The sequence below is a fragment of the Pollicipes pollicipes genome, unplaced genomic scaffold, assembly GCF_011947565.3.
Source record: "Pollicipes pollicipes isolate AB1234 unplaced genomic scaffold, Ppol_2.1 Scaffold_7231;HRSCAF=8579_pilon_pilon_pilon, whole genome shotgun sequence".
NCBI lineage: Eukaryota > Metazoa > Arthropoda > Thecostraca > Pollicipedomorpha > Pollicipedidae > Pollicipes > Pollicipes pollicipes.
The window spans coordinates 35955906-35968878 of NW_023597034.1; the positions used below are offsets into that span (position 1 = coordinate 35955906).

The following is a 12973-nucleotide window of genomic DNA, read 5'->3' on the forward strand; positions in this document are numbered from 1 at the left end:
CCTGTATCGCCGGAAAAATGGCACTTGGCCAAACCCAGTTTGGGTTTCTTTGAAGTTTCTACGTATATGCCGCATTTTATTTCTGCATAGCCGACCATGGGCAGACGACTCCATTCATGGTTTTTCACAATAATCAGAAGCTTACCAAGGTAACTGGAGGTGAAAACAGAAAAAACAGCTCCTGTAAAATTTTGTTCGGCGCGAAAACGCAGCATAAGCGGTTTCCCTTTGTATGGCAGTGCTGTAGCGAGAGACGTTGGTTTAATCGTCTAGAAGGTACGTTGAAGAGTTTGCAAGAAGCGCATTTGTGGAGTTTATACGTAACGCAGTAGGGAGAAGTATAAATGGCGATTTGTGGACTTGGCTTGAGACCGCAGCGTAAGATGCACGTCGGTCATTCCACATTGGTGACTGATCTGTCGTTTAAAGAAATGGCAAATGGCAATATGAATGAATAAAATAAAGCAAATGGCAATATGAATTCCTAGCGGCGTTAGCTGCACTGCAGCTGTCAGTTCCAAGGTCTTCCAAGTTGCACATACATGTACCTAACGATACGCGTAACGTCATGATCATTGAGACGAAAATGATCATCTCGCGCTCAATCCTTGTCCAGATCTGCTGCCGCTCAATCCTTGTCCAGATCTGCTGCCGCTCAATCCTTGTCCAGATCCGATTGCTGCCGTTCCCCACTGTTCCGTCGTCGGTGCCAGCCGCGGCCAGTGAAGTCAGCTGGCATTTGACCGTCCCGACCAGAACCGGCCTCTCGCAGGGCTTCTGCATTGGACCTGCTATGTAGCATGGAGTGCCCAGAACAAGGCCGTGCGGGAGCGCAGCCACCATCGGGCCGGCAGAACAAACGAAATGCTCACGTCTTGGCCAACTTTCCGTTAGCGCGCCTGTAACGCCTCGCGTGGCTACGCTGTCCTCTGAACAAGACTATTTCTGTTTCAACCTATTTAACACAACTATTGGAGAATCCATCGTCATACTTTGAACAGTGAGAGAAGCACGCTAACTGCACTTACGAACAAGCCCAACGGCAGCGTACGCGTACAAGCCCAACGCGTCTCCATCGCAGCGCCCCGCGTCTGCGATGGAGACGCGTCCAATGGTCCAATGGGCGGGGATAGCGACCCGAGACATTGGGCTCCGGCGCGACCGACGGAACACACGCCCAGAGAGGAAACAGTACATCAGGATCTGTCATATATATATTTATACATCATCCAACAAAACAGATGCTTCACGTGCGTTACTGAAGTCCGGGAAGCGCGGTGCGGCGGATGCTCATCATGACCTACCGGTCCACGCGGTCCCACATCAGAGGTCATCCTTTTGACCTCGCCACACTGCCCAGGGCGCAGCGGGGCCACCAGACATCGTGCCGCCGCAGACCGGCCACGGACGGACTCCCGGCGCAGAATTCCGCGGAGCGGACGGCCGCGGTCGCCTACTGCCGGCCAGCACAGCACCGGCAACTCGGCGCTCGCAGCGCCGCGCGTACAAAATGGAAAGCTTCAGTTCGTCATACGTCGTCTAGGTGGTGGTACACGCGCCGCAGCTTGCCCTTCTTCGGCCGCTTACCGCCCTTGACCCGCCAAGGTTTGCTGGCAACGCTGATCTCGGACACCGAATCATCGCTGAAACCAACACAGGAAGGTCAGACGCGCCTAGGCCAGTGGCAGCACGTCTTCCCTTAACGGCACGCCATGCCAATGGCAAGCAGGGCCAAATCAAGACTCCGAGCAAGCAGTACGAATATCACGCTCGCCCTAGTCACGTTGACGGGAACGGCACAGCTGGCAAGACGAGACCTGAATGTGAGCGCTTCACTGTTTGTGCTTCTGCTCCGCAATACCCGAGGCAGCTGCGAGCGCAACCCCGCTCATCTGCGGGCCGCGCTACTCACAGGCATCCCCCAAGACGGAGAAACACGGGGCGAACCCCCCCCCCCCCCGTGACGTTTATCCTGAGCCTGCCGCTGGTGCCCGGACTGACCGGTGGCGGCGAGGGGCCGGCACTCACCCGTCAGGGGCGGCCTCCTTCAGCCCGTCCGTCCGACTAACTCCCTTGACATCCGTGCTGTGCGAGCGGCTCTGGACGGAGCTGAAGAAGCTGCTGTCCACCGCCGCGGCCGTCGGCTGGCTCGGCTGTCGGGAGGCCGACGTTAGGCGAGGAGGCTGCGCTCCGAAGGCACCACCTCGACTCTCGCTAGACGGCTGAGGAGCGTGAGGCGTGCGGATAACCCAGCCAGTGACATGTCATGGAGATGTGCGTGTGACCCGTTGAGCACACAAGATGGGGATTCTTTGACGAGGCTCACACCCCTCGCATGATATCCCCAGGTCGAGCTTATATCCCCCCGAGAGCGGCCAGCGCCCAGCTCACCACACACGTGCCGTCGGACGGCCATCGCGCCCGCACCAGGGCTGAGTGACGGTCACCACCCGCCCAGCTTGTCACACCACCGCTAAACCAGGGCGGTCCTGAATCGCAGCAAACCTGGTAACGGTCCCCGGTCAGATCCATCCCAGCCCGGCACATGAGCAGCCCAAATGAGCAGACCCCACTCCGACTCTGACCTTGACAATCTTCTCTTGCGGCGGTCTCTGGCCCGCCGGCCGCTCCCGTGGCGCCTCTAGCGGCGAGCTGTGGAACCTCTGCTGGTCGCGGCCCGGCGGCGCCCGGCAGTACAGCAGCTTGCCGCGCACGAAGTCCTTGAGCACCACGCGCGCCGAGCGCGGGTTGTCGGGCATGCCGCGGGCGGTCATGAAGCCGCGCATGTCTGCCGCCAGACGTCTCCGCTCAGGGCGCGCGCAGAAGAGCACGTGGATAACGATACTGTTTATCGATACAATGGCCATCGTAGCAATTGCGTGGTCGTTAGGGCCACCATCGTGTCATCCGACAGATCATCGGAACGAGCCGTCGCTTTGCCATCCCGCATTCTTTTTTCAATCTGATGGCACGTATGCCCTCTTACTGCCGTACCCTCATTTAAATCAGGTAGTGTCCAGTGGCCCACCACCCTAGTCACCTTCCCCGTCGCGTTTCGCCTCACCCTGCCCCTCCCCCCAGTCAGCCTCCTCCCGCCGGTCCACTCACAGCCGTAGGCGTTCAGCAGCTCCTCGGAGGTGGGCGGCCGGTCGGGTGGCTCGCCCTCGCGCGGCGGCGGCAGCATGATGCCGTAGGTGCGCTCCAGCACGGCGCGCGGCACGAGGTGCGCCACGAGGTTGACCGGCGGCACGTGGTCGCGCATCTGGTCGATGGGCAGCACGCCCCAGACCACCATCTCGGCCTTGGTGGAGAGGAAGGAGGGCATCACCAGGCCCGGGCAGTCGCACAGGATCAGCTCCGTGTCGATGTGGAGGGTCTGAAACAGGGCACGGCGCCGCGTCAGGGTCGGCGCGACACGACCTCGGCCGAGGCGATGGGTACGCCTGGGTCCGACGCCGGGACAGCGCCGGCTCCGGGTCAACGTGGAGGGTCTGAAACACGGTGCAGCTCAGGGGCGGGGCTCAGGCGCAGCCGTCACACTAAGCTTTTTAAGTGATCAAGGCGGCCAGAGGGGCACGTCGCTACGAGAGTGAGGCCGGTGAGTTGTCCGAAGCGATATCCTGCAACAAAATTGTGATCCAATAACAAGCACACCAATCGAGGGTACATATGCGTTTGATTCTCATTGTTTTTCGTAAAAACGATGACCTAGATCCTCGGGGACACCAAAGTATTATGGAGCAATGAGGGGGATGCCCTTCCCTTTTTAAGGTCTTTTAACGCCTAACTGTTCGACTTGCTTGAGTATAGCAAGCGCGTAGGCGCCAGTTCCTGACATTAACTATACGGAAGACCCGTTCCCTTGATACGACCCAAAGCTGGATCTCAATTCTTGCCAGATCCTCGGCATAATTCCAGACTGGATCTTGGTGCTTGGTTCTTGGTGGACTGCTATCCGTATTCCACATCAGCCCTCTGTTATTGCCGAATCTCATCGCTTACTGCCAAGCTGGACACTGGTTCCTCCTGGCTCCATTGGCAGTCAGTGCTGGGTCATGATTCTTGCTGGATCTCTAGCGTAATATCAAACTGGTCTCTCCTATCAAACCTCGTTCCGGTAGCGCGAACCAGAGACCAGCTCCCGGAAGGAGTTGTTTGGCTGAGGTAAACTTACGCAGTAACCTTGAAAAGTTTGCCAGGTGTCAGTTTACGTCGGAACTTACGAAAAGAAGCACCATCACCTATCATGTCCCACAGAAGTCTAACGTACAGCCCACCACCGTCCATTAAACTCGCGAGAGCTTGCCCACTCACCACCCGTGAGGCACCAGCACGACACCGGCGGGAAAGGGCGTGCTCACCTGGAAGTGTTTAGTCTTGCCGGGCGTGGCCGAGACGGACACCTTCTTCGCCTGCAGCAGCGCGTTGATGGTGGAGCTTTTGCCGACATTGGGGTAGCCGACGAAGCCGACGGTAGCGGCGCCCTTCGTGCGCCGGCGTCCGCCGTGCACTGTCTTCAGCAGGCTGATCAGCTGCTCGCGCGACAGCAGGCGCGGGCTGGTGAACCCGCCACCGACGGACGGCGGCTCCGACTCTGACTCCGACTCGGGGCGGCGCTGACTCGCCTGCGGCCACGTGACCAGCGCCGGCGGCGCCTCGTCCGACTCCGAGTCAGAGTCGTCGTCGGCGGAGTCGGCGTCAGACTCGGAGCCGGAGCCGGAGTCGGAGTCGGCCGGCGCCGGCGGCGCATCGGCCTCGTCCAGCGCCGAAAAGAAGGCCGCCTTCACGCCCGCCTCGTTGAAGAAGTCGGCCCACACGGCGCGCTGCTCGGCCGTCAGCAGGTCCGACTTGTTGATGAGCAACATGTTGTCTTTCTCCGGGTCCACCTCGCGCACGTAGCGCTCTAGGTCCTCGCAGCGGTACAGCATCGGATTCCGCGCGTCCAGGATTTGCACCACCACGTCACTGCGGCAGGCGAGCAACGTTACGCGAGCCGAGGCGTGGGCGCGAGCGGCACCAAAAAAACACTGGTTAGGTTATTTATCGACGCGGTAAACTACTACGATCATTAGTACTGCAAAATGACCGTAGCGGCACCGCGGCCCACAGCAGTATCATTAATATTGTGATGACTTGGGGGAGGGGAGGCGGAGGCAGAGGGGCGATCATTAAGCTTCCAGCGACGCAGCAACGCGAGCGCATGCCACAAAAGCGTCGCAAGGCGGATCCGCGGGGAGCTGCAGGGCCAGAGGGGCCGCGAGGAGTGGCCGCGGCGCCAGCTCTCACCTGCGCTCGACCACGCGCCACAGCTGGCGCCAGAACTCGAGATTGCGCTCGTACGGCGTGAGAGTCAGACCGCGCGCCTCCTGCAGCTGCGCCAGCTGGCGGCGCCACTCGAGGAAGGCCAGCTCCTCGGCGGCGTGCAGCTCGGCCGCGCTGGTCGTCTCGTCCCAGGCGGGTCTGCCGCGGACGGAAGGGTCATCTCGTCGGGGCCGTCACGCGCGCGGGACGGCGGTGGCCGCTGTGTCATCGCCGGCGTCAGGTGAAACGCTTCAGACGAATCCGTCGCCAATGCCGGGGGCACGCCGCACGACGATTCGATGACATGGGACACTCAAAGCAACGCCTCGGGGCGATCCTGCTACAATATTTCAGGACGTAACGGACCGCTGTCGCGCTCAGCGTGATGATGTCATACAGTATATACTGCGGTGTGGAAAACAGAACACGGCGAATGGCGTACTTTGAAGCGGCACTACGGTCATAGGACGACGATTCAGTCGCCGTGCCAGGGCAGGTGTCCGCCAGCCGCGGCGAAATATTTTAATAAGCGGGCCCAGACCGCACCCGAGGCCCCTTTGAAGCCCGGCCTGGCCGCTGCCTCACCGCCTCGGTATCTGAAGCAGGGCCAGGTTCTCCCGCTGCTTCTCCTCAATCTCTATCAGTTCTTCAGCCGACGGGATGCCGATCTGGCCGCGCGGGTTCACAAACGTGATGTTCAGCTTCTCCGCCTGGCGTAGACCATAGAGCAAGGTCAGTCGCTGCGGACGCGCGTGTCGCGGCTGACGCGTGAGTCGCTGCGGACACGTGAGTCGCGGCGGACGCGTGAGTCGCGGCGGACGCGTGAGTCGCGGCGGACACGTGAGTCGCGGCGGACGCGTGAGTCGCGGCGGACGCGTGAGTCGCGGCGGACACGTGAGTCGCGGCGGACGCGTGAGTCGCGGCGGACGTGCGTGTCGCGGCGGATGCGTGAGTCTCGGCGGATGCGTGGGTCGCTGCGGACGCGTGAGTCGCGGCGGATGCGTGAGTCGCGGCGGACGCGTGAGTCGCGGCGGACGTGCGTGTCGCGGCGGATGCGTGAGTCGCGGCGGATGCGTGGGTTGCTGCGGACGCGCGAGTCGCGGCGGACGCGTGAGTCGCGGCGGACGCGTGAGTCGCGGCGGACACGTGAGTCGCGGCGGACACGTGAGTCGCGGCGGACACGTGAGTCGCGGCGGACGTGTGAGTCGCGGCAGACGCGTGAAAGACGCTGGGCATGACAACCTCGGCATAGTGCGGACATCATTTTCAGACTTTGTTTTGTAAAAAATGAAGCTAGATGGTAAGCTGGCAAGCGCATTGTTTGGTCACAAAACAACGGCCGGCGTACAATAAAAGAAAAGACAAATGGCGATCAGTTTCCCGCAACGGTGTGCCTCGCTCAGGTATGAGCGTTGTCAACACGCGGACTCATCGGTATCACCACATGCCAATGTCAGGACTGCGGAGTGTAGCACGCGGAAAATACTTGTCTTGGCGGCTGTGAACGGAAGCATGCGCCACGAGCAGCAATACTGGGGCGTATCACGGTGCACAACGAACCCAGCAAGGGAGCGATCGCCAAACCAGCCTCCGGTCGATAGCAGAGCTGCTGCCACGTTGATGTACAGGCACCAATCACGAACGATATTCTTCCATGAGCGATGTCTGGAAGCTCACGCCAGGTTTCAGACCCGATCGGCGCCTAGTGACGCGCCCCGGTCCAATGCACCGGGCCTGGTCGTGACACGGCGAACATGCAGAGCTCGGCGCGACCGGTCCGCACGCGTACTGAGCGGTGGGGCAGAGCCCGGGCGCGGCGAGCGCGCCGTCTCACCACAAACTCTGTCCCCGCCAGCTGCGCAGTGTTGAGGAACTCGTCGATGGCAGTCTCTTCAGTGACAGAGCGCAGGTTGATCTTGTTCCAGTCGTAGCCGTCCCCGAGCTCGGCGGTGTGTCGCTGCAACAGCAGAGGTTGCCGTCACACACAGGGCGAGGGCGAAGGCTGGCGTGAGCAGCTGGCGGGGGTCGGCACAGGACGGTCATCTCCTACGGCACTGCACAGCGCTATCGTCGATGGCTAGCTGGCATCCACAACTGTCCCCATATCCTCTAGAGTACTGTGCTGTCATCCTGTCAGGTTTCGACCCCGGTGGTCAGAAATCAATGCGTGCTACCAGGAATAAAAATGAGCTAGATCAATGGTGAATTAGAAGCTCTTTGGGGATAGATGTTTGGTCTGTTTCACAACAATCACAAAACAGTATACACATACCAAGACACGATGTGAGTGCACCAAGACTGTCTCGAAAGAATTGGCACAACATCTGCACTAAGACTGCCTCGAAAAAAGGAACACAACATTTGCACCAGGACCGTCTTGGAAGAAGGACCACAACGTCTGCACCAAGCTTATCTCGAAAGAAGAAGCCCCGCCCCGTGCCCGACCATCACTTTGTCCCAGTGTGACGAAGTGCAGCCACTTGAATGTCAAGAAGGTGAACAGTTTGTATTCTATTGCGCATGGGGCCCGGAGTGCACTGCCCGGTGACCCTCCTGTCGCACGGAATCAACCAATCGGCATAGAGCTGGATTGCGGCCAATCCAGCATCTATGCACCTCGTGCAAGGCAAATCAGGCGGGAAGGTCAGGGTGTGAAAACTTGGGGTCAAGGGGCACCGCATCAACAACACTCGAAGCGAGGTAGAGGCGGAGGCGGCGAGGCACGCAAAAGTCTGATAGCATTAAGTTACATTAACCTCCCTGGCACCCGGCTAAAATCATCGATGTCAGCAACAACCTGAAGGCAATGATATGCAATGCTGGTTTGCGGAATATGTGATGTAGTCACATATTTCTAATCTCCTGAATGAGCCAAAACGAAATGCACGTAGAACGAATGTGTCCGGTAATTACATCTGAATTTACGGCAGAACTAGCCACGAAGCTGGCGCTGAAACGTAAAAAGGAGCATGTGCGGTAGCCGGTATGAAATGAATAGCACTCCTATCTCGGGACACGCCCCAGGCACCAGTCAGCACCGCGGGCCAATGTCCGCCAGGCGTCACCAGCATGCTTCAAATAGCTTAAAGAACAGATGCGGTTTATACGTACGCATGTTCATTGCTTAACTTTCGAGACAAGACCCTTGTCCGAAGTGCAATAAATTCTACAAGTGGCTCGGAGTCCTCAGGCTGACTTACAGCACCTGATGCACATTGATCAGTTTCCTTTGTCCTTCGCCACTCCGCTTAGCGCGGTACGCAACCTTCCGGCCGTCTCCGCCAACGACACTGCACAGTATAATCAGTTGTATTCTTTCCGATCCTAAAGGCAAGTGAGCTCCAAATAATGACCTTGTTCGCGATGCGTACTGCTTCAAATTAAAGCACCTATACAGTTGCGTGCTCTGCATAACATAACTCGTCCAAACAAGCTAACATGACGCCAGAGACGTGTGATCAGTCACTGATCCTGACCATGAGCTCCAAGGCAGGGGCAGCACTTCTTATACGCAAAACTGACTACTCACCTGCTGGTCACCCAGGATCTTTTTTGACGCGTCAACTGCGTGGACAAACGCCCACCAAAAGTAGCCAACTTAGACCGGCAGTCATCCCATCCCGCCCCAGCCAGTCGTGATTTCAACGGCGCGTTACAGGACTTCTCTCTCGGAATTGTGACACCCTCTCTAATGGCGCCAGGTGCCTAGCAACTGCTGCGGGCACAACTGCGACCGAAACTGGGGCCCCTGAGACATATCTGCGTTCCCGTAGTACGGAGTTGCTCTGCTACACGATGACTGGCGGTTCTCATGATAGTGTCAAGCACCCTTCAAACACTGTGACACCCTCAGGCCAAACTTGGGTGAGCTTGTGACCCTAACATTGGGGCATTTAAAATACAGGGGGCTGGGGGAACCGAAGTTGTGCAAGTAACGCACGTTTAAAACGGCGGGGCCACCTAGCAAACTTTTGCACTGTAAGTTCCCATTCCAATGCATGCAAGAGCATATTCACAAGCCCTGAGTCATGATTGCCATGGGCACGAGGCCAAACAAAGGCAATCCTGCTTCCCCAATTTCGGATCCAATACCTGAAACTACCTTGGACCGCAGTGCCATGGCGCTGTTTGACCCCAAGTAGTTTACTAAGCGTCTCCCTTACAGGCTGACGCAAAACTACCCCATTGCGCAGACGTCGGAGGCGACGGTGTCCGGCCGATTTAAAGATCTACGGCATGCCGGCACCTTCCGTCACCGATGTCTTGCTGTACGAATGAAGCAAGCATTATGCCCAAGCATGGGGTACACCCAAGCATAACACTTTGAGGGCATCTATTAGTTCATAAGCTGTGTTTCATTAGCACCAATGAATTGGACCTCACAGCATTATTTGTGTCATGCAATTTGGAACAAACCTTGCATGGAAGCATGAATATCTTTATAAGCATGCACGACTAACATCAGAGGAAACAATGCAAAGGTCATGCAATCTAGCCTTTTCCTAACAATATGAACTTGAGACACTACATCTCCCTGACTGAGCACAATTTCTCATGGTTCCCCTTACACCATCTGATGTGACAGTGAGCTTCAATTTTCCGTCAACACTTCTCGCTATGCAAACACCGCTGTTCCACCCAACAGACCTGACTGCATTACACACGTCGTTCCAACTTGTTCCTGTTGTTCCCATCAATGCAACAGTTTGTTCATCATTCCTTTTAAGTGGAGCATTCAACCTTTGGGGAATATTTCAACGACATGACCTGCTTAACCCTCATTACCACTTACACCTTATCACAGGACTGGGTGCTGCCACTGCAGGACCATCATGATACAATGCATTCCTGCACAGTGTAGCCCCAGTCCAGTATATGTGTTGATGGAAGAATCTGCTGAGGGCAGTCATCAGGTGTTACACCTTAGAGATACCATTTTTAACCTGTTTTTATATGCACATGGTGGGCCTGCAGGCTTAAAAGTGGCATCTCTTTTGGTATGAATGACACCAGTGTATGTGAACACTTGTGATAGGAACTTTGTGACTGGCATTGGCACAGCAGTAGCAAGGCCATTTACCAGGAAGCACAATGGTCCAAGTTTGAAACATTGCACTTATTTAGACCATGTGATATATATGTTTCCCAGAGCCAAAGTGTGCTTCAACAAAAAAGTCATTGTGCTAAATGCCATGGAGGGGAGATAGAGGAAATATCATAGCAATAGCATTATGCTTTGTTGAATGCTTGTGAGCATGACATCATGTTCATGTGTTTATTATGTGTTACATCATCATCATGTGCTTACAAACACCAAAGAACACAAACATTAGAAAGAGCAATGAAAAGTATTGTCATCATGATGAGCAAGGAGTGTGGTGAGGTTTCTTCTGTCAGAGCAAACTTCACATATCAAAATTCTGAGCTATTATTAATAATTCTTAGAAAACAGTCAACCAACACCAATGGTGCATTGCATCAAGTTCAATTAAAGTATTTGGCATCAAAATATCTCACACCAATTTATTCCAGACTGATAAAACTGACAGAAGCCAGTTTTGAGCCACATCCTTTCCCGCAGTCATTTGCCAACATTGTTTTTTATCCTTTGTTAAAACACCTTAAATCTGCTGCTGCTAAAAAGCCTTTTGACTTTGCACACCCACAAACCCCTTACTTTTATTCGAGTATAACTTGGTGCGATTATGGATGACAAACCTGCAAAAGCTGATGTCACTACATTGCAGCCTGCCCATGCAGATGGAATGCATCAAAAGATGTCATGGCTTCAGTGCCATAACCTACACTAATTTAAGAATAGAATCAACCTCAGATAACTAAAGGATAGTATTACAGTAAGAAATGCAGAACTGTAATGTTATGTGCTACAGTACCATATCACAGTAACATCCATGTGACACAAAAATCATGATGAATAAACTCACTGATGTAAAACATCAGAATATTCTGCAAACATGAGCAAAATTGCACTTCATTAACAAGGTATTGCCCCCCCCCCCCCCCCACCTTCCCCACCCTCCAATGACACAACATATTTGACTGTCAGTCAAAAAATGTAAGTTTCTTGTGTTGAGCAAGCTTTAGCATGGACAGTTTGCCAGTTGCACCATAATACTGTGTGCAGCACACTCTGGAATGCCTGGTGGCAGACTAGCCAACTGACAAGCAAGTTGAAAATTCCACAACATTCATGAAATAACTCTCATTTAAATAGACAAAAAACTACACAAACAGATGTCCTTCCTTAAATCTGAACTGAAGGTGTGAACAATGGATCATTCTTCTTTGAAGGATATTAATATTTACAATCAATATTCACTCGCAGCCTCTCCATATATAAATGACTGTTGCAAGTTGGTATTCAGGATTGCGGTAATAACCTTAACAGAACATCTGTGGCAAAAATTTACAACCGGTGATGAAATACAAACATTGCAACACCCAAATACACTTTCTTACATTATGTCAACAAACAAGTCATCTACAAACACCTATTTGTACAGCTGTATGTTTGTACATATGGTTTTAGAACACTGCAGTATTTTTATCTTATCCATATCATGTCACAATACTGTTGCAGCCTTTTCAATATTAAAATGCCAGTCATAATTCACATCAAAATTATAAGTCAGTTCGGATAAGCCCCTCAGCAAATCTGGTTAATGAAGGGAGACAAACAGGGTGAGCAGAAAGTACTAAATTGACCAATAAACTTAGCCAATGTAACACAGATCATTAGCATTGATAATTGCAAAAATAGTGCAGGCAGGTCCTGTCAAATCTTACAGATGATCCATCGCCGTCTCCTCTTCTTTTGCGCTTCCCTTTGAATCTATCTCGTACAAGTGATTTTCCTAAATTCACTTTTTTAGGAGGCATTGCACGGTATAATTTAAGGTGCTTCCTACGCAACTCGTCTGTACCAAATGCTTTAGGTGGCCAAGGAGCAGCGCCTCCCCTGCGACGAAGCGTAACTTCGTCCGCTTATCCACGTGTGCGGCTTATAAAGAGCTCATTACATTACTGTCTACAATGCGCCAAATTTGTAGGACAAATACACTGTCCTAGCCGTATTTCACTGCTCTTTTGCAGATGATGCTCATCGTTAAATAGATTAGTTCTGATTGTTTTGTTTTGCAAGTATGCTGAGAAATTCTTAGGGTGCCATACTTAAAGTTCTAAATGCCATTATAAATCGTCCCAAAACTTCCCCAAAACCGATGCATCATTGCGTAACGCTCGCTGTCTTAACCAGGGGTAGAGCTTGGCGTTTTTAAGTGGAGAGGGGGAGGGGCTGAGTCAAAAATATTGCTCATCCTATAACCGAGACATATATCTTCACAAATTTTGTCCACTTTGCTCTGCGATCATAATTTAGACTCGATATAAGAAAGAAAGCCCTTTAGCTCCTTGATTTTCGGTAGCTTGAGCTCATAGTTCCTACATTTGGTTTACAGCATTAGATAAATCAGGAGGAGCTGATGAAACTGCGTTGTAGTGCTTAACAATAAGCACCTTGAAGGTACTCAATATTCCGAGCTATTCTTATCACTAAGAGGTCATCTCTGTAGGATAAGCACGGGACAGCAGATTGATGTTTGCATTTGATTAATGAGTCATAATACAAGGATCGGCTTCCTGTTTTGGTTCG

At 53.7% G+C, this 12973-nt stretch overlaps 1 protein-coding gene across 1 annotated transcript; it reads right to left on the reverse strand.

The window, feature by feature from the left end:
* Nucleotides 1-1179: 1179 nt before the first annotated feature.
* LOC119110245 (large subunit GTPase 1 homolog) lies at nucleotides 1180-12299 on the reverse strand. The gene is made up of 9 exons (XM_037233991.1): nucleotides 12109-12299; nucleotides 7136-7258; nucleotides 5887-6011; nucleotides 5287-5460; nucleotides 4362-4965; nucleotides 3109-3376; nucleotides 2586-2788; nucleotides 2029-2153; nucleotides 1180-1643 (listed from the first exon to the last, which is right to left on the reverse strand). Exons 1-9 carry the CDS (start codon nucleotides 12199-12201, stop codon nucleotides 1529-1531), a joined length of 1830 nt encoding a protein of 609 aa, XP_037089886.1. The 5' UTR covers nucleotides 12202-12299; the 3' UTR covers nucleotides 1180-1528.
* Nucleotides 12300-12973: the final 674 nt, after the last annotated feature.

Excerpts from the sequence above, each read along its gene's own strand:
- LOC119110245 (XM_037233991.1), bottom strand. The coding sequence starts at position 12,201 with ATGCCTCCTAAAAAAGTGAATTTAGGAAAATCACTTGTACGAGATAGA. Across the intron at positions 2,789-3,108 it reads GCTGCTGAACGCCTACGGCT|ACATGCGCGGCTTCATGACC; the intron begins GTGAGTGGACCG and ends GTCTGGCGGCAG. Across the intron at positions 2,154-2,585 it reads CGCAAGAGAAGATTGTCAAG|CCGAGCCAGCCGACGGCCGC; the intron begins GTCAGAGTCGGA and ends GCCTCCCGACAG.